Genomic DNA, 23,202 nt, shown 5'->3' on the forward strand with positions numbered 1-23,202 from the left:
GGGTGCAAACAAACCTGGCTAAACTTTTCTAATTGTCATTTTGTTGTTGTTTTTTTAGTTCAGAAGTCTGATACAGATGTCACTAGACTAAAATAAAAATATCAATAACTTGCTGGCTATGGTGACCCAGGTTAGTGGTCTCAGTATTAGGGAATGAAAATTGAGGGGTCAAAAGATTGAGGCTGGTTTGGGCGATACCACATCACTGAATCCTGCCGGGCTTGATCCCTGAAACCTCCCTGGGGCTGTGAGGGAATGAAGAAAGAATAGATACACACACACACACACACACACACACACACACACACACACGCTCGCGCGCGCGCGCGTATTGTGCTTGCTCTGATGGAATGCACCTAGGATACAAAAACCAGGGACCCGAGAGAGTTTATTATTTATATAATAAGAGTTTATTATGTACAGCAAAAGCAGAGGAGTTAGCTAGTGTCAGTAGGAGGTGTTTGTAGGTGAACAGCTTCGGGCTGTAAACATCTGGAAGGAGGAAGCTGCAGTTGCTAGTTTTTGCCCCCGTGGGTCAGTTGTTCCCAAACAGTCATACTTGCACACACTGTCTGCACTTCCACTTGGACCGGAGGAAGACTTAGACATCCCTTTGAGCCTTACCCCAGGCCTTAAAGGAGCTTTGCCATAGTCCCATGGCTCTGAGACTTTGGTCCTTGAAATGGCCATGACCATGCCAACGATAACATCCACTCAGGACTTCATTCGTCCTTACACATTCATTCAACTTTCTTGGCTCTCTACAGCATATTATTAACTGATTGATTAAATAATTCTGGCTAGATTCGACGACATGTCTGTGACCCAGCACTCAGGAAGCTGAGGTAGGAGTATTGTGAGGAGTTTTATATCAGCCAGGACTGCATGGAAAGTTCTTTCTAGAAACACTAGGGAAGATGTTTCTGCTGCTTTGCCATTCCCTGCTTTTCTTTTCTTTTTCTTTTTTAAATATTTATTTGCTTATGTATATGAATACTCTGTTTGCATGTATGCCTGCATGACAGAAGAGAGCATCAGACCTCAATATAGATAGTTGTGAGCCACCCAAACCCCCAACCTCCCATTCCTACACCAACACAGCTGTCCCCACCCCCAAAGATTTATTTATTATTTATAGTCTTCTGCCTGCATGTGTGCCTGCATGCCAGCAGAGGGCATCAAATGTCATTATAAATGGTTTTGAGCCACCATGTGGTTGCTGGGAATTGAACTCAGGACCTCTGGATGCTCTCAACCACTAAGCCGTCTCTCCAGCTACCCTTCCCTGCTTTTCAAAGCCAATAACATTCATTATTAGCTCAGGACAGCCTCTGTCTTCTGTAACTCTTTCCTGTGATCTTTTATTTTTTATTGGACCCACACAGTAATTCAGAGTATGTCTCTGGCTTATTTAGTCAGTTTTAGAGGCAGAGTCTCATGTAGCCTGTGCTGAAGATAACTTTGAATTCTTGATTTTTCTGTCTGCACCTTCTAAGGTTACCACTGTGCTGGTTTGAATAAAAATGGCCCTTATATGCCCATAGGGAGTGGCACATTAGGAGGTGTGGCCTTGTGGGAGGAGGAGGAGTATCACCAGGGGGTGGGCTTTGAGGTCTCTGGTGATCAAGCCAGTTCTCTTCCTGCTGCCTGCTAATATGGATGTAGAACTCTCTGCTCCTTCTCCAGTACCATGTCTGCCTAACGGACTAAACCTCTGAAGCTGTAAGCCAGCCCTAATTAAATGTTTTCCTTTATAAGAATTGCAGTGGTCAAGGTGTCTCTTCACAGCAATAGAAACCCTAAGTAAGACATCCATTATGCTTAGCTGATTCTGTATGTGTGTGTGTATGTATTATTTATTTTTCCTTGATTCTTTGTAGGTCATAACTGGAAATGGGATCGAAAGAAAGAAAGAAAGAAAAGATCTTAGCTGGCATAGTGACACACACTTTTAATCGCAGCACCCTGGAATCGCAGGCAGGGAGATCTCTATGAGTCTGAGGCCAGGCTGATCTGTGTAGAGAGTTCTAGGACAGCCAGAGCTACATCTTAGAGAGAGATGTACCCCATCTCAGAGAGTGAGAGGAGAGAGAAGAATAGAGAGAGAGAGAGAGAGAGATCTTAAAGAAGGGAGATGAGAAATACAGAGGGAAACAATGCATGCGATAGGAAAGCAGAAAGGAGGCTCATTGAGGGATAAAGTAGCTGGCTGGTAGGCTTGAGAAGGAAGGAAAGCGGCAAGGATGTGTGTGAACAGAATAAACACATGTACAGAGAGGTCGTGATAAAACCCTTCACTCTGCGTGCTAATCCTGAAAGCAATAATAAAAATCCTATGGCACACACACAAAAAATCAAATGCCACGTTACCCACTTTAATTATATGTAACATTACTTCCCATTTGCCATACAGCCCAAAGTAACGACAAGTTTGAGGCATGTTTGGAAACGAAGGCTGTGCCCACCACTCTCTCTGAGAAGGAGCAGCCGGGGAGGTAGGGTAGCCTTAGGGAAGAAAGAGTTCCTTGAAAGCAGCAAGCAATACCACTTGGAGGTCAAACCATATGACTCTAAAAATAACCATTGGACTTAACGTCCTGGTCATTCTTGTAAGTAGGGAATGCTCAAGGGGAAGCTAGTTTATTATGGGCGTAGCAAGAAAGACGTAAGGAAGACCAGGAATGTAAAATCTTCCCAAAACTTGGCTGTGAAGTGATAAGATTAAGCAGGGAGAAGGAGCCAGTGAAGGAACGCCATGGAAATGCGAAGGGTGGCGAGGTGAACGGATGGGTCCTCAATAGATGGGATATTTGTAAAGGGGAGATAACATAAGAGGGATCGTTGGGCCGATCCCGGCTCAGGGTTTGCCAGGAGGGCGCCACAAACAATACCGAGGTCTGGGAAATGGCAAACAATGTGGCCAAGATAACGGAATTTACAGTGAGAGGGAGGGTGCGCTCTGCCCACAAGGGGCGCTGGTGGGGCGCGAGGGATGCCTGGCGGCGACCTGGAAGCACAGATTGTAGCCGAGTGGCATCCTTAATCACATCCCGGCTTTCGCTGGATTCCATTAGTCCGTTAATCTGTAGGTTCTAGATTTGCCAAATGCATAGAACACGATTTGGCATTAAAAAAAAAAAAACAACGCGCTAAACTTGGCACCGTCCCATCAGTAGTAGTTTTACAGCTGGAGAGATTCCATTTGAACCTTGAGGTCTTGCAACCTCTCGGACTACGATTCCCATCATGCCCGGCAGCTGCCGAGGCACTGACTAGCTTCATCCCTTAATCCAGTTAACCAGCCCAGCATGCCTAGCCGTCGTGCCTAAGAACAGCCAATCAGATCGGGGAATGCCAGCCAAGGCACGCCAGTCTTCCGGTCGAAGGGGCGTGGTCCCGGCAGGCCCCGCCCCGCCCCGTGGCGGGCTGGTCACTCCCGTACCCGGGCTGTACTGTCGACATGGGCACCGGCTGGAGGAGCCCGGGACGCTTGCGGCTGGCACTCTGCCTCGTTGGCTTTGCGCTGTCGATGTACGCGCTGCACGTGAAGGCGGCGCGCGCCCGCGACCGGGATTACCGCGCGCTCTGTGACGTGGGCACGGCCATCAGCTGTTCGCGGGTCTTCTCCTCTCGGTGCGTGCAGACATGGAAAGCTTGGGGCCCTTGGAGGCCAAGGTGTACCTGACGGCCAGGTTGCCGGATGATTTTGGAGTCTAGGATCGCAGTGTCCGCAGAACGGACACTTCGAGAGCGGACTGCCCGAGGAGTTTTGGTGGGTAATCGGACGTGCACAGAGGCTGGACCACTCAGAGATTGTGGTGTTTGAACGCTCCCTGAGGATGCCAGGGAATAACAGTGATTGGCAAACTGGAGGCAGCAGGGCAGTGGAGTAGGTAGAGGCTGAGGATGATGGCACAGAGCGGGAGGAGGCGATGGAGCACTGGCCAGTGTTGTGTTGGAAGACCGGATGTTAGTGGGTGGTGAGGTAACTGTAGCTTTGTGGGTCCAAAGCAAATAGAATGTGCTCCAGATTACCCAATTGTGGTCAGCGCGATCAAGCTTAAAAAAATGTTGCTGTTGTTGTTTTTACATTTATTTATTTCTTTGTGAGGTGGCATGTGCGTGCAACTTACATGCTTGTGCAAGTCGAACAACAACTTTGGGGAGCCGAGTCTCCCACTTGGTGGGTCGCAGGGAGTCTAGCCGGTTGACGGGCTTGTCAGCAGACACTTTTATTTGCTGAGCCGTCTCCCCCAGCTCCTGAAAATTCTCTGACGGTCCGTGATGCCAGGTCAGGGTAGAATCAGTGACATGGCAGAAGGTCTCCGTGAAGAATCTTTGGCTTCTTGGTGGGTGGAATGGATTCTTGCTCCTCACGTTTCTAGGCTAAAGGTCAAGAGCCATTGACCGCACTTACCTGGGTTCTTTCACTCCCGCCAGGTGGGGCCAGGGCTTTGGGCTGGTGGAGCATGTGCTGGGCGCCGACAGCGCCCTCAACCAGTCCAACAGCTTGTTTGGTTGCATCTTCTATGGCACACAGTTGCTGCTAGGTGAGTGCCGTGCCCCTTCACGACCTCTTCCCCCTTCCAGATCAGCCCACCCCATGCCTTGGTGACCTAGATAGTTGACAGTGACTAGTCACTGAGCAGCCTCCTTCCAAGGAGACAGGGCGGGAGAACTCTTAGCCCAAGTATTTGAATTGGTTCAGTTAGCCAGAGGCCGAGGGGCCCTCAAAAGATTTCCTACAAACTCAGAAGTCCTTTTCTTTTTCTTGTTTCATTTTGTTGTTGTTTTGTTTTTGGGTTTTATCCCTTCTTTCTCTTTTTTTCAAGACAGGGTTTCACTGTACCTCCCTGGAACTCATTATGTAGACAAGGCTGGCCTCAAACTCAGAGATCCACCTGCCTCTGCCTCCCGAGTGCTCAGATTAAAGGCGTGTGCCACCACACCTGACTTGGTTTTTGGTTTTGTTGAGAATGAGTTTTTCTGCACAGCCCTAATGTCCCAGAACACACTGTAGACCAGACTGGCCTTGAACTCCAGTGCTGGAATTAAAGACACTTGAATCACTACCACTGGGTGTTTTTTTGTTTTTGTTTTTGTTTTTCTTGAGGCAGGGTCTCTCTAAGTGACCCTGGTTGTCATTGAAACTCATTATGTAGACCAGGCTGGCCTAGAACTTGCAGGGATCCTCCGCTTTTGCCCTCTGGGACTGTATGACACCATGCCTAGCTGCTTTTTTTTTTTTTTTCTGAGACATGTTTCTATGCATTCATGAGTTCAAGGTTGACCTTGAACTCCAGAGTCTTGAGAACTCAAATGCTAGGGTTATAGACATATGTTAACACATCTATCTTAAAAATTCTTTTTTGAGAAGAGGACTCCAAATGTGACTTGTGTTACCTGTGTTTCATTCCATGTAGAGTTTAGCAGGAGAATTTACTGTTTGGGTCCCAAGGATTATTGAGCAGATAAGATCCATCAGATCCTGTCTTAGAGTACTTTTTACTGGATGTACCTGCTGTCTGTCACTGTGGAGGCATGACAGAACTCTAGATGTACCATTACTGATACTCTCTTTTTTTACAGGTTGCTGGAGGGGACGGTGGGCCTCTGTCCTCCTGGTACTGAGTTCCCTGGTGTCTGTCGTTGGTTCTGTCTATCTGGCCTGGATCTTGTTCTTTGTGCTCCATGATTTCTGCATCGTTTGCATTACCACCTATGCCATCAATGTGGGTCTGATGTGGCTTAGCTTTCAGGAGGTGCCTGAACACAAGGCCAAAAGGCACTGAGGTGCCATCTCAGGCCAGGCTGACCTAGTCTGCTTTGTTTGCCTTGCCCCACTCTCTTCATTCAAATCCTCCCCCCCAATAACCACACACAGGACAATGACCAAATGTACCTCTAAGTTCTGTTCCCAAGAACTGTTTTCTGCTTTTGGCTAAAGAGAAGGATTTTGAACAATAAATTTTCTTATGTTGGTCAAGTCTGAAGCGTGTGTCTGCCAGAGACCCTTCGGGGTGTTGGTCTTTCCCTTATTGCCTTCTCTGGAATTGGGATGAGTCAGAGCATGGAGGGCCAGCCCGCGACGGCTGCATCATCTCCGGCATGTGTAGTCAGCAAAACCTGGCGCATCAGCCCCCATGACCAGGAAACAAGCTTGTGCCTCCTGCCTACGGATCAGACCTCCTGTCGTAGGAGGGCCTGCCACACACCTGGAGGGCAGGCCTGCTTGGGACATCTTCCTGTAGTCCGACTTGAACTCCTGCAAAAACCCCACCTAGCATTCCCAGCCAGTCTTATCACCCATGGGGGGCCAGGTGAAGATTCTGTTTCTGTTTTTTCCTAATGTGTGCCAATTAATGTGTTAATTTAATCCTCAGAGTAATTGCATGAGATAGTTATATTGTTTCTCTATCGGTGAGGAAGCATAGGTACAGAGAAGCTAAGGTGCCCTGAGACTGCAAGTGCCGGGGGAGGGAGATCTCAGATCAACACAGGGCTTTGCACATGGAAGGCAAGTGTTCTACCACTGAGCTATACTCCAGCCCCTCTCTCATAACGGGCATCCACCATTGGCTCTTGTCGGCTCGCAACTCTGCCCACGCTGGCCTCGGATACCGCAGTCAGGGTTCCTGAATGATGGAGCTAGCCTAAGTTAGGAGTTGGAAGGTGCAAAAGCACGCACCCTCAGTGTTCTAACCTCCACCCCAGCATTTGCAAAAAAGGAGAGAAGGCCTTGCCGACAGGGTAGCAGGCCCAGAGAGAGGTTGGGATGAGATCCACCCGTGTAAACACACGGCCCTGCACGTGTTACCTCAGAAGCAAACTGAGGTGTATAAGACTTACCTGGCTTGGCCTGAGGGAGGCAGAGAAGCTGAAAAGTGCAATCTGAGGAGTCTGCCGCCGCTCCACAGGAGACGTTTTTCATGCAGGAAGTAACTGGTCTAGATGTCAGACTTGTCTAAACACTGTGACTGGTTGATTTGTTTGGAGACAGGGCCTTTGCTTGTACAGTCCAGGCTGGCCTCAAACTGGTTAGGTAGCTCAACCAGACCTTAAACTCAAAATTCTGCCTCAGCCTCCAGGTACTGGGATTACAGGTGTGTACCACTATGTTGGGCTTTTAGGAATTTAGGAGATTATTTTATGTGTATGAGCATTTGCCTGCATGTATGTCTGTGTGCCACATACGTGCCTGGTGCCTGCAGAAGGCAAAAGGGAGTGTTGGATCCCCTGGAACTGGAGTTTCAGGTGGTTGTTAGCTTCTGTGTGGATCTGGAAATTGAACCCGGGTCCTCTGGAAAGAGCACCCAGTAAGCCATCTCTCCAGGCCCTAAGCATTCTTTTTTTTAAAATTTAATTATTTGTGTGCATGGTGAATACCATGATGTGTGTGCAGAGTTCAGCTTGCAATAATCCTTTATCATGTTGGTCCAGGGAATCAAACCCAGGTTGTTAGGCTTGGTGGCAAGTGTCTGCACCCGCACCCTAAATTTGCTTATGGTCCCGATGAGATGGCTCCCCAGGTAAAGGTACCTGGCCATGTGCATTCAAATCCTGGGACCCACATAGTGCAGGGAAAAAAAAACCGCACAGGCTGCCCTCTCTCTGGAATAAAGTGATTGAAAAAACTATAATAAGGGCTGGAAAGATGGCTCAGTGGTTAAGAGCACTGACCGCTCTTCCAGAGGTCCTGGGGTTCAATTCCCAACATTCACATGGCAGCTCACAACTGGCTGGAAAGATCTGACACCCTCACACAGACATATATACAGGCTCAGCATGAAAGCACATAAAATAGAATATTTAAAAAGTAAAAACAATAATAAAAATCTGTATTTCTTCCAGTCTACCTGATGAGACCAATTTAATTTTTTTACTATTATTCTATCTGCATGAGTGTTTTGCCTTCATGTGTGTCTATGTACCATATGTGCCTGGTGCCTTGGGAGGGCAGAAGAGGGTGTCAGAGCTCCTGGTGTCAGAGCTCCTGGAACTGGAGTTACAGACCCTAGTGTGAACTACCCTATGGGTGCTGGGAATCAAACCAGGTCGTGCTGTTAACTGTTGATCTATCCCCCCAGTTCTCTCCCCACACCCCACAAGCACTTGAGTTTTTCAGGCAAGGCACAAACAACTTCATTGTTCAAAGTCACCGGTACGGTAAATGGGGGAACTGGGATTTGAACTGGGGGAGTCTGGCTGGTAACTGAAGCCCAGAGAGGATTAAGAGTCACAACCACAGCCCCCAAGCTAAGAGCTGTTGGCTTTCTTCCAGCCCAGGAAAAGTAACACCTCTTAGCTGATTGAGGGCGGAGCAGGGGTGGAGCCAGGGAGACCCAGGTGGCCTCTCTGAGAACCAGAGCACAAGTGGCCTGGCAGCATGAGGCAGAGCTGGGGACCAGAGCTGCTTATTGTGGGAGCTGTGGTCCTGATAGAGGGTAAGTCACTCATGTGTAAGGGAGGGGGAGTGGCACTGTGGGGACTCATAAGCCTCTCTCTGCCCCAGTAGCCTTGGAGTGTGGGTGTGTGGGTGTGGGGGGGGTTCTGATGGTGAGGGGAGGCAGCACACAGCCTGCCATCAAAATGGCCGTAGTTTTCCTGGGCCAGGTTACAGCACTTTGGAAGAACCTACATTTCTTTACAGTGGTTCTTTTGAGGTAAGCACGACGTTCCTATCTTGGCGAGGAAACTGAATTACAGAAAAGCTATGTAGTATGTTTGAGAGCACATTCTGGTACCAGGTTAGAAAGGGAAGAAGCAGGGATCCCTGTGTCGGCTTGTGGCAATCTCACCCGTGTGTCTGTCTTGTCCCCTGTCTGATCCTCTACTTCCAGAATGACCCCAGGCATGTTCTGGCTTGGGGCTTTCCATGCCAACTCTGCCTCAGCTATTCGGTAGACCTATCTGTGGGAGACTGTGATGGGATGCAGGCAGGACAGGGACCCCCTGGAAAGCCAGACTGATCCATTAGGACAGGGGTGGAGTGAGGCTCACTTGAGGCCTCCCCAACTTTGGACATGACACAAACCTCTAATCTAACCTTTTACGCTTCTACAGCCGAAGGGACAATTAAGCTAATGTTCTTCACATACACAGGCCACCTCCCTGACTCAGTGGTGAGGGCAGGAGTTAGGGGTTCAGAAGCCTGGAGGAGGGTTGGCCCGCTCCCAAGGTAAACCTTGAGTCTTGCTCCTTCGGCCCAGGAGTGCTGAGCACGGCTGAGAGAATTAATGGCCGTGCACTCTGAATAGGCTCCAATAAAAGCTGCTTTTCAGCCTCATAAATATTTTCATTCTGGGAGGGGCTGGTGAGGTAGCCAGTCATAGATAAGGACCCAGGGCCTGTCCTTCAACTCATCCCCTCCACTAGACCTGGGCCAGGCATTAAGGCACCCCCACATCTTGTGTCTTTTTCTTCCTAGGTCTTCAAGCAGCTCAGCGTGGTAAGTGATGGGGCCATGAGACCCCAGGCTGTACTCGTGTATGAGCTGAGGGGAAGTGGAACCCTGTGGTCCTAAGGTCAGGACAGCATCTGCAGCTGGCATGACTCCCCCTTCTCTACAGCATGTGGGCAGCGTGGTCCCGGCCCTCCAGAGCCCCATGAAGGCAACACGTCACCTGGCGAATGGCCCTGGCAGGCCAGTGTGAGGCGACAGGGAGTACACATCTGCAGTGGCTCCTTGGTGGCAGACACCTGGGTCCTCACAGCTGCTCACTGCTTTGAAAAGTGAGTCATGCTTTGGTCCAGTCTCTCTTGGTTTGTCCCTGTACCTCACAAGATTGGGGGTTTTTTTTGCCCCTAGAATAACAAAGTATCATTTATAGAGGATGTGCCAAGTAGCAGGCACACGATACTAGCTTAACCTTAGCAATCTTTCATGGTACATGCTTTGCAGAGTAAATGGAAACTGAAAGGAGGGAACCGTGCTGAAAGCCATGTGCCTTATCTGCTCATCTTCCCCCTGCCCGTGCTATTCTCCAAGTTGTCATGTCTTCTCCAAGTTGTCATGTCTCCGTTGGCACTCAGCTGCCTGGGCCTTGCTCTTCTCCTTTCAGGGTGGTCACAACAGACCTGAGCACCTGGTCCGTGGTCCTGGGTTCTCTCAAGCAGGAGGGGCTGAGCCTGGGGGCTGAGGAGGTGGGAGTTGCCGCTCTGCAGTTGCCCAAGGCCTATAACCACTATACCCAGGGATCAGACCTGGCCCTGCTCCAGCTCACCCATCCCTCGGCTCAGACAACCCTCTGCTTGCCCCAACCCACTCACCATTTCCCCTTTGGAGCTTCTTGTTGGGCCACTGGTTGGGACCAGAACACCAGTGATGGTAAGCACTGCCCTAGACAGAAGCGTAGAGAGGCACTCTGCTTGCCCAGGCGGTTCCTACCTGTGCTGGCACCCACATCCTAGAGTGCCCCAGAGCTAGACTCAACCTTACCTTGCTTGCCAGTTTCCAGGACCCTACGGAATCTGCGTCTTCAGCTCATCAGCCGCCCCACTTGTAACTGTCTCTACAATCGGCTGCACCAGCGGCTGCTGGCCAATCCAGCAAGACCTGGGATGCTGTGTGGGGGTGCACAGCCTGGGGTGCAGGGACCCTGCCAGGTCTGATGAGTACAGGGGAAAAGGGAGGGCCTAGTCTTGGGCTGAGGGCCAAACCTCCAGAGGAGGAGGATGGGATACAGCCACTGGGCCTCTGGCCAGTGTTGGGGCTCAGGGGTCTCTGTTTTTTGACCTCTTTGCCTGGCTCCAGGGAGATTCTGGGGGCCCTGTGATGTGCCAAGAGCCTGATGGACACTGGGTCCAGGTTGGGATCATTAGCTTCACATCAAGATGTGCCCAAGAGGACACTCCCGTGCTGCTGACTGACATGGCTGCTCACAGTTCGTGGCTGCAGGCCCACATCCACGGGGCAGCTTTCTTGGTGCAGGCTCCAGGAATTGTGGAGACGAGTGATGAGAACAGCTGTGTGGGTAGGTATGAGCATGGGTATTAGGAGTGGGGAGTTTAGGGACATCCAAGACACATAAAGGCTTCCTGGGCCGTGGACAGAAACAACAAGGAAGCAACCTCCAGTTAGACATGGCCCATCGAGAACTAGGCTTGTTAAGGCCCCTTCTAGCTCCTGGGATACAAACAGCCCCACTGGGGCCAGAAAGTTTTACAAATTCAGATATATGAATGTCTCTGAAATCTGACTCGTTCAGGGGGAAAGCTGCAAGTTTCTGGGGCAGAAACAGAGGGAGGTTGAGGCAGGGCAATGCAAATTGCATGCAAAGTCATATGTGGGAAGGAAGCTAGGTTATACCTGGGAAGGAAGCAAAGACATACCTGGGAAGGAAGTGAGGTTCTGATATTCAGAAGAACACTAGTAAGCTAGGAATTTTAGGGCTGGTACAGGCCTGGAGAAGTGCTGGTGGGTGGGGGAGTTGGGCAGCGCCCTTCCAGGTAAGGCTGGCACGGAGTACTGTCAGACATCAGGATTAAAAGCATGCACATGTGCCTCTGAATCCCAAATGGGCTACCTGGTGTGGGTTACAGAGCCAGGTTAATCTCCATGTTAGTTTGGTTAGCTTTGGTAATGAGGCTGAAAGTCAACCTAGAGAAGGGGATGGGGGAGATCTGCTAACTTAATGGAAGCATTCAGCACAGGCCCTAGCAGGAAGTGACCACTTAACTGGATGATGTAATCCACCTGTTTCAGCATGTGGCTCCTTGAGGAGTGGAGGCCCCCGGGCAGGAGCCCACTCTTGGTGGCCCTGGGATGCCAGGCTGAAGCACCACGGGAAGCTGGCTTGCGGTGGAGCCCTGGTATCAGAGGTGGTGGTGCTGGCTGCTGCTCACTGCTTTATTGGGTGAGCCTCCTGCCCTCTCTTTTGTGCCCCTTGCCCCAGAGCCTTGTCACTCAGTGCTGTCAACCCTGCCTCTCCACAGGCGCCAAACCCTAGAGGAATGGAGCGTAGGACTGGGGGCCGGACCAGAGGAACGGGGCCTGAAGCAACTCATTCTGCACGGGGCCTATACCCACCCAGAGGGTGGTTATGATGTGGCCCTCCTGCTGCTGGCTCAGCCTGTGACGCTGGGCCCTGGCCTGAGGCCCCTTTGCTTGCCCTATGCTGACCACCATCTGCCTGATGGTGAACACGGCTGGGTTCTTGGGCTGGCCCAAGGAGCAGGTACACAGGAGTGGGGACCCTGGCAGTTGTCCACTGGAGGCAACTGAGGCATCTAGTCTCTTCCTTTGCTTTCTAGACATCAGTTACCCCCAGACAGTGCCTGTGACGGTCCTGGGACCAATGGCCTGTAACAAACAGCATGCAGGCCCTGGGAGCACAGGTGTTCACATTCTGCCAGGGATGGTATGCGCCACTGTTGTGGGTGAGGCGCCTCACTGTGAGGTGAGTTCCAGTTCCCAAACCTTACCCAGCAGACCCCGGCACTCTCTCACCCTGCAGTTCATGAACAGACTTTCTGCCAGTTGGCCCCCAAACAGCCCAGGCTTTAGCCCCCAAGCCCTTTCCACCTGCCGCGGGAAGTCACCAAGTGTAACCTGCTTCCTGACAGGACCTACCTGGGGCACCACTTGTACATGAGGTCAGGGGCACATGGTTCCTGGCTGGACTGCACAGCTTTGGAGACACATGCCAAGGCTCTGCAAGGCCTGCAGTTTTTGCAGCACTCTCTGCCTACGAGGACTGGGTCAGCAATCTAGACTGGCAGGTCTACTTCGCCGAGAAGCCAGAGCCAGAGGCTGAGCCTGGAAGCTGCCTGGTCAACTCAAGTATGTTTGTCACTTCACTCTTCTTTAGCTCTGGCTCTCACCCAGCGGAAACACTGTTCTGACGCCTCCAGCTGTGTGGGCCAGAGCACAGACAGACCCACATGGACTTTAGGCAGCATGGAGTCTCGGGTTCTTGGGTCTTCGGGTCTCCCATACACCACGGGGACCAATATGGATCATGCTTCTACAAGGGAAGTAATAAAACTACAGGGATGGAGCAAAATTAATTTCCTTCTTCTCCCTGACAGGCCAAGCAGCCAGTTGTTGATGGTGACTCTTTAGTTTGCTCACAGGACGCCAGAAAAGCCAGGCAACTCCCACGTCAACACCCAGTTTTACACGCCTGCCCTTCCCCTGCCTGTCTTGTGGTTCCCAGCCAGCCTGGAGGCAGGCCTGACAGCCGTCTGGCTGGGAATGAACCTGCCCAGAGATGCTTTCCATGTGTGGCCAAGGCCCCACCCCCAAGCTCTGCTTTTCAACAGAGATGTCTCCAGTGTTCTCTATCCAATCCTTCAGAAACAACCACACCAATAGCTGTTGTGAAAAAAAAAGTTGTTTTTTGGAGGGTGGGGTTTGGGGAGCAATTTTCCTTTTTTAAAACTTAAATAAATTGTTACAAAATAGATTTTAGAAAATAAGTTACAAACTATAGTAAAAGGCTCCCCTCCCACAGGCAACTTTCCCACCTGTGGTACTCTCAATCTGCCTCTCCCTGGCTTAGAATCTGGCCATCCCAGTATTTTGGCAGAGCCTGGCCCTGAAGAACATGGTGACACAGGCTTGGGAGGAGATCCTTCATGGGCAGACATGAAGACTACCTGATGCCCTTCTCGAGAAAGAAACCAGATCAGGGTTGTCTTTGTGGGCAGAGGAGATGGGGATGCCCAAGCAACTCCTGAGAGAAATGTGGAGATCCAAGCCTCTCCCTGCCCTGCCTGTACTCCAACTTCAGTGAGCTGTTCTCTGGAGACGAAGTTCAGAGGGAGAAGTTGAGGTCTGCAGGCCACTGGGGTGAAGGGTTCAGGAGTGAGGCTGTACTTGAGTCCCCTCTGCTTGCCGCTGATGCCACTGAAACTCCTAGGGAGAGAAGGACAGGTCACTGAGGGGGCCTACACCTCTCCAGCCCTGAGAGCACAGAGAAGTGCAAGAGGCAGGCATAAATAGTTCACGTTCAAGTGGCTGCCTACCATGTAAGAGGCCCCAGGCACATGCCCAGCATATTACCCCTCACCAAACAGGTCAAGTCCACAAATCCTCATTAGTTTTGCGGCCTTGGCTAACAGGCATCACTCACTTGACGTCACAAGAAGCCTTTGTCCTGAGGGCTATATCTTTAGTTCTAAGGAACCATCACCACGATTGTCCTTCTCAGACAAGCTCTGGTAAAGGGCATACCATTTCAGGGACATCCATCCTTGGTGGCTACAGACAGAATGCATTTTCCTCTCTAAATGTGGAATATGAACTGGCTGAGTACATAGACTGCCCATGACTCCACCGCCTTACCCGTCCAAGGGCTGGGTGGAGACCAGTTTACCCTGAGATCCACTCTGATAGAGCATGAGAGATAGGGACTAATGACTGCTGCTGCTCAACCGGGCCTGGCTTCAAAGAAACAATTATCTGTGAGTCAGTCCTTCAGTTAAAGGGGTGTGTTGGGGGAAGGTGATGGCAGAGAGGGTAGTTTGGCTGGCTCCTATAAGATCTGTGGCAAGAGGAGAAGGAAAAAGTTAACTAAAAGAACAAACACAAAGATGTGGTACAGCATTCCCAGGAAGGACCAGAGGCCTCACTTCTAAGAAGAAAAGGCAGAGAAACTATCAGGGAAGGAGGACAGAAGAACAGAGTTGGCCAATGACCCAGCAAACTGGCCAAGTCAGCAGTAAAGCCACAGAGCAGCCAGTTAGAAGTCACCAACTGAGCAGGCAGACTCACCTTTCCTTAAACCTGCAGGCTATTACCTATCTACCTATATGACAACCCAGGAACTGGCACTCCTCCACCGTCCACCTCTCTCATTCCACAGCTTCTTGCCCACTCTAGGAAAGACCAGAACCTAAACAAAGCCCATGGTTCCATCTTTTTCTTCTGGAAATCATTACTGGCTAAATCAGGTTTCCTGGAAGTGCTGGTGCCCCACTGAATCACCAGAAGGCCCACACCACTAGACTCTACCCTTGTTCCCTGTGTCCCAAACTTCTGCCCAACCTGCTGTCTTTCAAGAACCACAGCAGAACCCACACGGACCCCAAGAGCTATAGCTGCAGCATCTGTGGCAAGGCTTTCTGAACCGCTGCCCGGCTTCAGGGCCACGAACGGGTCCATGCACCTCAGGAGGACCCATTCACCTGTTCTCACTGTCCTCGCCACTTCCGCCACCGAATCAGCTTTCTGTGGCACCAGCAGGAAGCTCAGTTGGTGATTTCTAACAGATACCTCTGACCACGGAAAGAAAAAGGCCATTCCTCTTTGGCCATAATAGAGGAGTCCACACCACTGCCCAACCTACCATAATGCCCATCTTCCTGACTTAGGCAGGGTTCATACCTCAGTGGCTCAAAGGCAGCCAACCATTTCAAACTAGGCTGTCAGTCCATCTCTAGGCCCTTGCCACTTGAGTCCATCTCACTCTTTTCTGCTTGCTCCCCTCATCTCCTCTGGGTCAGGATTTCTCTCTCCACTGTGCACTCACAATCCTTTCTTTCTGGGTCCTCTCAATCCTCTGCCCAACGCACTCATCCCACATACCTGAGCTAGACACTGTCCACTCCTCCTGGTGCTGCTGCTGGTGCCGCAGAAAGCTGATTCGGTGGCGGAAGTGGCGAGGACAGTGAGAACAGGTGAATGGGCCCTCCTGGGGTGCATGGACCCGTTCGTGGCCCTGAAGCCGGGCAGCGGTTCGGAAAGCCTTGCCACAGATGCTGCAGCTATAGCGCTTAGGGTCCGTGTGGGTCCTGCTGTGGTTCTTGAGAGACAGCAGGTTGGGCAGAAGTTTGGGACACAGGGAACAAGGGTAGAGTCCAGTGGTGTGGGCCTTCTGGTGATTCAGCAGGCTACCAGCGTGGCGGTAGGAACGTCCACACTGGGCACAGCAAAATGGACGTTCCTTGTCTTCAGCTGCTATGAAATTTATTCCTTGTCCTCCATTAGCTGGCTTCCCATTCTCTTCTGGGTCTCTAGGAGGTTCTGATGGGGCCTCCTGAGCTTTCCCTGGACCAGGGAGATCCACCTCTACCATGCCCGCTTGTGGATCTCTGGTCTCCTCTGTCTGACCTGGCACCTGACTGTGCTCGATCATGTGGTGAGTCTGCATGTGTGTGGCCAGTTCACTATGGGCCTCACACACTTTGCTACAGTTACTGCAACCAAAGGGCTGGGCAGTAACGTGGTTGTGGATCTTAGGGCTCACAGGATTCAAGAACTTTTTGGAACACGGCCAACAACTGTGACCGTCTTTCCTGTTACTGCTGGGGTTCAAGAGGCCATCAGGCTGGCAGTAAGTCTTGCCACACTGGCTGCAATAGGGGTGGCTCTCTGGTTGGAGCCGAGAGCTGCTGTCTCTATCATCCCAGCTATCCATAGAACTTACAGCAGGACCATTGGATTGGCTCTCACAGGGGTCACGAGGATTCCTGGAGACAGCAACTTCCAACTTGCCTTCTGGCTTAGTTAACTGATCCTCAAGAGCCCAGGCACCATTGTGACTCGTCTGTCCCCTGTCTCCTTGACACCCATCTACCTTTCCCACCTCCCAAGATAAAGATTCTGTGACTTCTGGACCTGCCGGCCCACTGGGACTCTGACTGTGTTCCCTCGGCCTCTTGCTTCCACGCTCCAGTGGCAGAACTGACTGAATGCCATCTGAGCTGCCCTGCAGTTCCCAGTCACTATCAAGGTTCCCCTTACTGCCTTCGGTACCATGCTGGCCTCCCTGGCCACTGGCCAGCTCTAGTTTGGTCTCCTCATGCTCCTGCAGATGCCGCTCTAAAGATCCCTGCCCAGGAAAGCCACGGCCACAAAGGGCACAACGTACAGCTGCTGCCCTTTGGGGCCATCCTGCTTTCCGCCGTTGGCTGTCAGAATGCAGCCTCTGATGGTCTTTCAGGGCCGTGCGACTAGAAAAAGTCTTAAAACAGAAGGGGCAGCTGTAACGGCCTGTCTCATGGTTGCACTGGTGGTTCAGGAGGCTGCCACCATGGCGGTAGGTCTGGCCACACTGCCCACACCTGAAAGGCCAATCCTCACGAAGCAATTTCTGGGTCTCCTTACCCCTACGTGGCTCAGTATGGACCCGCTGGTGGTTGGCCAGCTGCTTCCGCAGGCGAAAGGCTTTTCCACATTCACTGCAGCAAAAATGCCGAGGGTCTGCGTGGATGCGCCGGTGGTTCTTAAGTGACATGAGATTCGAAAAGCCTTTGGAGCAGGCCTGGCAGCCAAAGTGGCCAGTCTGGTGGCTCTGCCGGTGATTGATGAGGCTGCCGGCATGCTTGTAGGTGCGGCCACACACTTCACAGCTAAAGGGGCGCTCAGAACTGACGTCAGTCTGACTGCCCGTCTCCAGCCTCTGCTCCGCTTCCTCCTCCTTCACAGTGCTCTCTTCCCACACTTCTTCCTTCTCCCTTGCCAGATCCTCCGAGGGTTCCACCTTAAGTTCTTCCTGGAGCTGCCCCACGAAGGCCTGCTCCCGCTCTGCCTCTGCCACCTTCTGGGAGTCACTGTGGCCTCCTGAGATGGGTCCCACCTGGGGCTCTGAGCCTTTGCATCGAGGGTGGTTCCGCAGATGATTCCGGTAGGCAGCTAGGTTGGGGTAGCAGCGGGAACAGACAGGGCAGATGAAGTCACCTGTCTGATGGATCTTTCGGTGGTTCACCAGGCTTCCTCCATGGCGATAGGTCTTCCCACACTGATTACACTGGAAAGGGCGGGGGTGGGACTCCAGAGAGTTTTCACCACTTTGAATGCAAAGACTGTCTGCTACTGTGCCACCTACTCCCTCTTCAGACTTTGTGTCCCCACCTTCTTCTGAGAAGGAGATCACTGTGCCCTCAAAGACATCATCTGCAACCATTTCTATTGCATCACCTGATCCTTCTAAGTGGCTAGGAACATTCTCTGTCCTATTGCTGGAACTTTGACTTTGGTGGTGACGCTCCAGGCTCCCAAGGTCATCATAGGTCTGGCCACAGCAACCACAAATGTGCCCATAACCTGCTCCATCAAGAGCTTCCACCTCACGCTGCAGCTGATTCAGCAGCTCTGCTTCTGAGAGCTGCAGGGGGGGACTGCGGGTAGAGGCTGCTTCCGAGGTGCCTTCCTCTTCTTCTTCTGAGCCCTCAGTTATGCTAGAAGAGCCATGAGCCTGGCGCAGATGACGCCTGTACCCGGTCCTCCCAGGAAAGATCATACCACACAGGCAGCAGAGAAAAGGCTGTGCTGAGGCTACCTCCCCTGGCCTGTGATTCTGGAAATGACTACGAAGGGCAGGCAAAGAATCAAACTCTTTTGGACACAGAGAGCATTGATAGATGCCTGGAGGGTGGCAGGACCTATGGCTCAATGGGCCGGCAGCACTGGGAAAAGAATCCCCGCAATCAGAACATGTGTGAATGACTCCAGCCTTCCAGACAGCGTCAGCGTCAGCAGGATGGGAGGAGTCCGACTGGCAAATACCAGGCTTCTGGTCACTGTCCAACCCAGGGAGGCTATCACAAAAGCCAGTTTCACTGCTTTCCTCGTCACCTGGGATATTCAAGTTGTGGAGGAAACAGGCCTCTTTCTTTTCTAATCCTTCCTCAGTGCCTGTGCCCTCTTTATCACCCAGGAAACAGGCTTCATCCTTTTTAAGCTCACATTTGTTGCCTTTAGATCCAGCCTGCAAACAGTCTCCAGCCCTTTCCAGGTCGTCTTCAGTACCACAAGGACTTTCTCCCAAAGGGTCTTGGGAACAATCCAGGTCCTCATGGTTTTCCAACTTCAGGGTCCAGGTACCCACAGGTGGGAGTTTGGCTTCTTCTTCCCCAGCACTACTATCTCGTTTCTGATGCCTCCTGCTCCACTGCCGACTGTGACGTCGTAAATGGCTCTTCATAGCAGCCATGGTATGGAAATGCTTGGCACAGGCCCCACAGCTGAAGTCTCCTGTCTGGTGGGTCTGCCTGTGGTTAATAAGGCTGCCGGAGTGGCGATAGCTCTTCCCACAGTCTCGGCATGCAAATGCTCTTGGCGGAGATGCTGTGCTGCCTGTCCTGCTCTTGTCCCCTTCCCCTGCCCTGTGGGTCATGTTATGACGTTCGAGACTCTTGAGATCTTCAAAGAACATCCCACAAATGCTACACCTGTGTGGCATCGTCCTGTTTGCTGTTGAGAGGGTATTGGTGGCCTCTTCTCGCTGGCACGTGTGCTCCTGATCTGTGTGAAATGCGGCTTCTGCTCCCGCTGGGTCAGGCTGCTCCTTCTTGACGGGGCTAGGCGAATCTTCAGTCCCAGGGTCTGTACTTCGGCGTGTGGCCTTGCAATGTACCCGCACATGGTTGCGCAGAGCCATAAGGTTGGGGTATTTTCGAGGACAGAGCGAGCACTGGTACTCCCCTGTCTGATGGCTGTGGCGGTGGTTCACCAGGCTTCCCCTGTGGCGGTAGGCCCGGCCACACTCACTACACTTATAGGGACGATGGTCCAGGTTGGCAGTGGGGACCTCTTCCTCTTTTGGGGTAGCCTCAGCCAACGTCCTTCCTGAGGATACCGATGACTGACCATCTTCCCCAGCTCCTGGCCGGGGTCTATGATGAGCACGCACATGGTTTTTTAGAGCGGCTGCATTAAAGAGCTGCTTGGAACAAATGGAACAGGGGTAAATACCTGTTTGGTGGCTCTTTCGATGGTTGATGAGACTACCTGCATGACGGTAAGTACGGCCACAGTCCCCACAGCAGAAAGGTCGATACTCCTCTGGGCCACCATCCTCCAGCTGCCCAGAAGTGCCGAGCTCCCCAGAGCCATTGAGCATCTCTGTTTTAGGTGGCTGATCGCAGCCCCTTTCCTCTGCGTGTCCGTTTGTGGTAGGCATTTCTTTCTCGCCACATGGCTGTTCCTGCTTTAGCCCCTCATGGGATTGCTGATGTTCCAGCAGGTCCCGAGGGAGCCGGAAGGCACGGGGACAGTGGGGACAGTGGTAAGGCCGGTATTGGGCGTGGAGTCGTGAGTGGTTCTTCAGAGCCATGAGGTTAGAGAACTCCTTAAAACAGATGGCACAAGGGTAGATGCCAACAGTGTGGCTCTGCCGGTGGTTGGTAAGGCTCCCGGCATGCTTATAGGTCTTTCCGCATTGATTGCACTTGTATTTTCGCTCCGCCTCAGCAGGAAGCAGCTCAGTGGACTCCTGGGGCTCCGTGAAGTTCACTACCGATTCAGCCAAATACTGCTCCAAATTGCTAAGGAGGCTGCTCGCTGGAGTAGGGAGTGGTGGCGCTCCATCAGAACTGGTGGCGGGTACCCAGTCTTCTGCGCTTGCTTTAGGATCTGGCTGGATTTCTAAGCTCTCTCTTCGTTTTCTAGGTGGATCTTCCCAAGTATCTGCAGCTGCCCTGGGATCAGCTCCAGATTCACAACCATGTGTCTTTTGTACATGCTTTGTCTGATTTTCCCAGCCTTCCCCAGAACCAAGCCTTTGACCCCAAGAGTCAGTGCACACTGGCTCGCTCTGATGTGGAGAGGTTTCCTTGGCGTGTGGGGGCCCATGCCTTTGGTGGCCCTCAGGAGCATGAGTCCTTATGTGGCTCTGGAGGGCCAAGGGATTAGCAAAATCCTTGTCACAGGTAGTACAGGGAAAAAGACCAATCCCGTGGTTCTGCTGGGGGTTGGCCAAGCTCCCTGGGTGACGGTAGCCACGCTCACACTGCTGACTGCGGCAGGGGTGAGAGACACCATCAACTTTCTCACCGTCCTGGTTAGCAGATGAGTGGAGTAGTTCTCGATGCCGCGACAGCTCCGGGAGGTTAGGAAACTGTCTCTGACAGTCAGAGCAACCAAATGAAAGGGGCATGTCCTCCATGGGGCGATGTGGTAGAAAAACTTGGAGGTTCAGAAGGAACAGACAGGTGGCAGCAGCATCTTTCTCTGCAGAAGGAGCCAAGGCCTAGAAAGAAGGGGCAGCAGTCAAAAGAAAGGACTGTCAGTTTTGCTTCCTGGCTATATGAGTACCATGTTCATAAGAAGTCACCGAGAGGCCCCCCGACCATCCACGCCAGGGACCTGATATTAGGTCCAGAGGCACCATCAGAAAGCTTCACTATGCACAAATGTCAAGAAAAGTTTCCCTATGCTTAAGTCATCTGTAGAGCCAGAGAGACATAAGAAAACTAAAACCTAGGAGTCTAGACTTTAGACAGACCTGACTTTTTAAACAGTATGTGTGTATGTGTGTATATATATAATCAGTCTTACTGTTTATAGAGCTCTGCTCTCTATTATTCTGGAACTAACAAAAACCTATGAGATTTTAACAAGCCAAAAGTACTTCTGGCTTTGTTATTGTTTTGTTTTTGAAATAAGGTCTCAGCTCACTCTGTAGCTTAAGCGGCTCTGGAACTCCCTATGTAGCCCAAGCTAGCCTCAAACTCATGGACTTTCCTACCTCAACCTCTTGAGACTGGAGATTATAGGTAAGAGCCACAAAGTTGGCCAGGTCTTAACAATAAGAGACATCCAATCCTTCTTTCTTTACCCTTCAGCTAAACTGGCAGTGGTTTGAAAGTACTAACAACACAGCTGCTGTCTTCAGCCACCACCTAACCTGTATGGAAGGTAGAGGCCATTTCAGGGATGAACCCTCTGCCTTTTTAGCAGCACAGTTTTCCTAATTGGTAGGCATTTGTTTCACTTACTTCCTTTAAATACATTTAATTCCATCCCATTTCAGGTTGGAATTTCATTTTATCCCCTGCCTGCCTTACCTTGCTGACACCATCACTTTTCATTTCTCTTCTACATCCTCTCTAAATCATGATGACGATGGCAACTCGTTGTGCTGGGCAGTACCATGTGGCAAGCACTGCTGTTAATTCTTTCGGGGAGATGCTAAGACAGGGTCTCAGTACACAGCCCAAGTCACTTTAAGAGGCAATCTTAATCCCCAAACCCTCGCTTCCCCAGTAGCAGCTACTCATTTCTGCCACATCATCTTGCCTTTCTCCGAAGCAGACTACAGTCTCCCGGGACCCTAACACAACTATTTCTAATCTCACCAGCTGAGCCTGTTCCCGGAATTCTCACTACTCAAAACTCCTGCACTGGAGTCCCTTGTCCAGAGTCAAACACCATCACGGTTCTCTAGAGTCACTCGTCTTTTCTGCCAATTTCTTCTCTAGATCCCTACCTCGCACCAGGAGTGCCTTCTGGTTCCCGCCGCCGGCGCGTCCGTTGGAGGTCGTGAACGGGAGCGCGCCTGCGCACTGGGACCCTCACCCTAACTGCAGCCGCGAGCCCTAAGTGGTTGCTGGTGCAAGTGTTCTCGAGCTCATACCCACGTACACTCAGCCAGGGGTTCCCGGGAGTGGTAGATGAGGGAAAGAGGGGACAGAAAGGAGGAGATAGAGGTAACAGGGCACAGCTGGTATACGCCAAGAGTCTACCCCAGTTCCGCGGACACTTCCTATTGTTACTAGGAACCAGGAAGTGTCCTGGGAGCTAAACCTTCCCCCGGAAACTTCCGCCCAGGAACACTTCCTGTCCCTCAGGTCAGTGTTTCTACACGGACACGCTTCCGGCGCTAGGTTCCGGGCGGGCCCGACTCTTGTTTGTTTGGTTTTTTGTTGGTTTGAAACTGGGTCTAACTCTGCAGCCCAGGCCGGCCTCGAGCCCGGGGCAACCCTCCTGCCTCCACCTCGGGAGTGTTGGGATGGCAGGCAGCGCGCGCTACCGCGCTGGGGACGGTGGGCGCAACTCTGGCTCCTCCCACGCAGGTCGGCGCTGCGCCCTGCTGCTGAAGCCACACTTCCGTCCAGAGCTCCTTTAAAAAAAAAAAAAAGAAAAGAAAAGAAAAAAAAAAAAAAATCGCCCCAGTGCTTGTTCAGTCGGCGGCGCAGGGACAGTAAATAACCCGCGGCCCCGGCCACGGCGCTTTGGTGACACTTCTTCAGGGGTGGGAGGGCCTCCTCACAAGTTCGCTCCTCCGCTGGGGGAGAGGCGGTGGGCTAGCGACGGGCTCGGGGACCACAAAGCCTGGGGGCCCTCTCTGCTGCTCCCCACCTCCTAGCTCTTGCAGACACTTCCGACGAGCTGGCGGGGGGCGCACCGTCTCGCGTCCCGGCCCCGCGGCACCCAGAGACCCTTGGCGAGCTACTTCTCTGCTACGGTAGGCTCCGGGGAGCTTCCGTAAGCTTTTCCTTCCTGCCGAGCGCGGAGGGTGGCCTTCCGCTTCCGCC

The 23,202-nt window shown here is 51.9% G+C and overlaps 3 protein-coding genes across 6 annotated transcripts; 2 read left to right on the forward strand and 1 right to left on the reverse strand.

Moving 5' to 3' along the window:
* Positions 1-3,406: 3,406 nt before the first annotated feature.
* Positions 3,407-5,986, forward strand: Vkorc1 (vitamin K epoxide reductase complex subunit 1). Its single transcript, XM_021662016.2, has 3 exons — positions 3,407-3,633; positions 4,441-4,550; positions 5,590-5,986. The coding sequence occupies exons 1-3, from the start codon at positions 3,461-3,463 to the stop codon at positions 5,790-5,792; spliced, it is 486 nt and encodes a 161-aa protein (XP_021517691.1). The 5' UTR covers positions 3,407-3,460; the 3' UTR covers positions 5,793-5,986.
* A 72-nt stretch (positions 5,987-6,058) lies between these two features.
* Prss53 (serine protease 53) lies at positions 6,059-13,208 on the forward strand. Of its 3 annotated transcripts, XM_021662014.2 has the most exons (11): positions 6,059-6,320; positions 9,428-9,448; positions 9,570-9,732; positions 10,062-10,327; positions 10,451-10,605; positions 10,754-10,973; positions 11,705-11,855; positions 11,935-12,176; positions 12,253-12,398; positions 12,565-12,781; positions 13,030-13,208. In XM_021662014.2, the coding sequence occupies exons 1-11, from the start codon at positions 6,059-6,061 to the stop codon at positions 13,047-13,049; spliced, it is 1,863 nt and encodes a 620-aa protein (XP_021517689.1). In that variant the 3' UTR covers positions 13,050-13,208. The 3 variants fall into 3 exon arrangements, with proteins under 3 accessions (XP_021517689.1, XP_021517688.1, XP_021517690.1); XM_021662013.2 differs by having other exon boundaries at positions 12,565-13,208; XM_021662015.2 differs by lacking the exon at positions 6,059-6,320 and adding an exon at positions 8,387-8,444 and having other exon boundaries at positions 12,565-13,208.
* Positions 13,209-13,316: 108 nt separating this feature from the next.
* Positions 13,317-23,165, reverse strand: Znf646 (zinc finger protein 646). 2 transcript variants are annotated; one of them, XM_021662011.2, is made up of 3 exons: positions 23,027-23,165; positions 15,530-20,915; positions 13,317-13,858 (listed from the first exon to the last, which is right to left on the reverse strand). In XM_021662011.2, the coding sequence occupies exons 2-3, from the start codon at positions 20,829-20,831 to the stop codon at positions 13,758-13,760; spliced, it is 5,403 nt and encodes a 1,800-aa protein (XP_021517686.1). In that variant the 5' UTR covers positions 20,832-20,915; positions 23,027-23,165; the 3' UTR covers positions 13,317-13,757. The 2 variants fall into 2 exon arrangements, with proteins under 2 accessions (XP_021517686.1, XP_021517687.1); XM_021662012.2 differs by lacking the exon at positions 23,027-23,165 and adding an exon at positions 22,155-22,549.
* Between the last annotated feature and the right edge of the window lie 37 nt (positions 23,166-23,202).

The sequence above is a fragment of the Meriones unguiculatus genome, chromosome 14 (genome assembly GCF_030254825.1).
Source record: "Meriones unguiculatus strain TT.TT164.6M chromosome 14, Bangor_MerUng_6.1, whole genome shotgun sequence".
In the NCBI taxonomy this organism is placed as follows: domain Eukaryota; kingdom Metazoa; phylum Chordata; class Mammalia; order Rodentia; family Muridae; genus Meriones; species Meriones unguiculatus.

What these genes read in the sequence shown, in the direction of transcription:
- Vkorc1 (XM_021662016.2), top strand. Translation starts at nt 3,461, where the DNA reads ATGGGCACCGGCTGGAGGAGCCCGGGACGCTTGCGGCTGGCACTCTGC. An exon ending in TCGCGGGTCTTCTCCTCTCG is followed by an intron (nt 3,634 to 4,440) that starts GTGCGTGCAGAC and finishes CACTCCCGCCAG; the next exon opens with GTGGGGCCAGGGCTTTGGGC. An exon ending in TGGCACACAGTTGCTGCTAG is followed by an intron (nt 4,551 to 5,589) that starts GTGAGTGCCGTG and finishes CTTTTTTTACAG; the next exon opens with GTTGCTGGAGGGGACGGTGG.
- Prss53 (XM_021662013.2), top strand. Translation starts at nt 6,059, where the DNA reads ATGAGTCAGAGCATGGAGGGCCAGCCCGCGACGGCTGCATCATCTCCG. An exon ending in TATCACCCATGGGGGGCCAG is followed by an intron (nt 6,321 to 9,427) that starts GTGAAGATTCTG and finishes TTTTCTTCCTAG; the next exon opens with GTCTTCAAGCAGCTCAGCGT. An exon ending in GCTGCTCACTGCTTTGAAAA is followed by an intron (nt 9,733 to 10,061) that starts GTGAGTCATGCT and finishes TTCTCCTTTCAG; the next exon opens with GGTGGTCACAACAGACCTGA.
- Znf646 (XM_021662011.2), bottom strand. Translation starts at nt 20,831, where the DNA reads ATGGAGGACATGCCCCTTTCATTTGGTTGCTCTGACTGTCAGAGACAG. An exon ending in GTGGACAGTGTCTAGCTCAG is followed by an intron (nt 13,859 to 15,529) that starts GTATGTGGGATG and finishes TTCTCTCCCTAG; the next exon opens with GAGTTTCAGTGGCATCAGCG.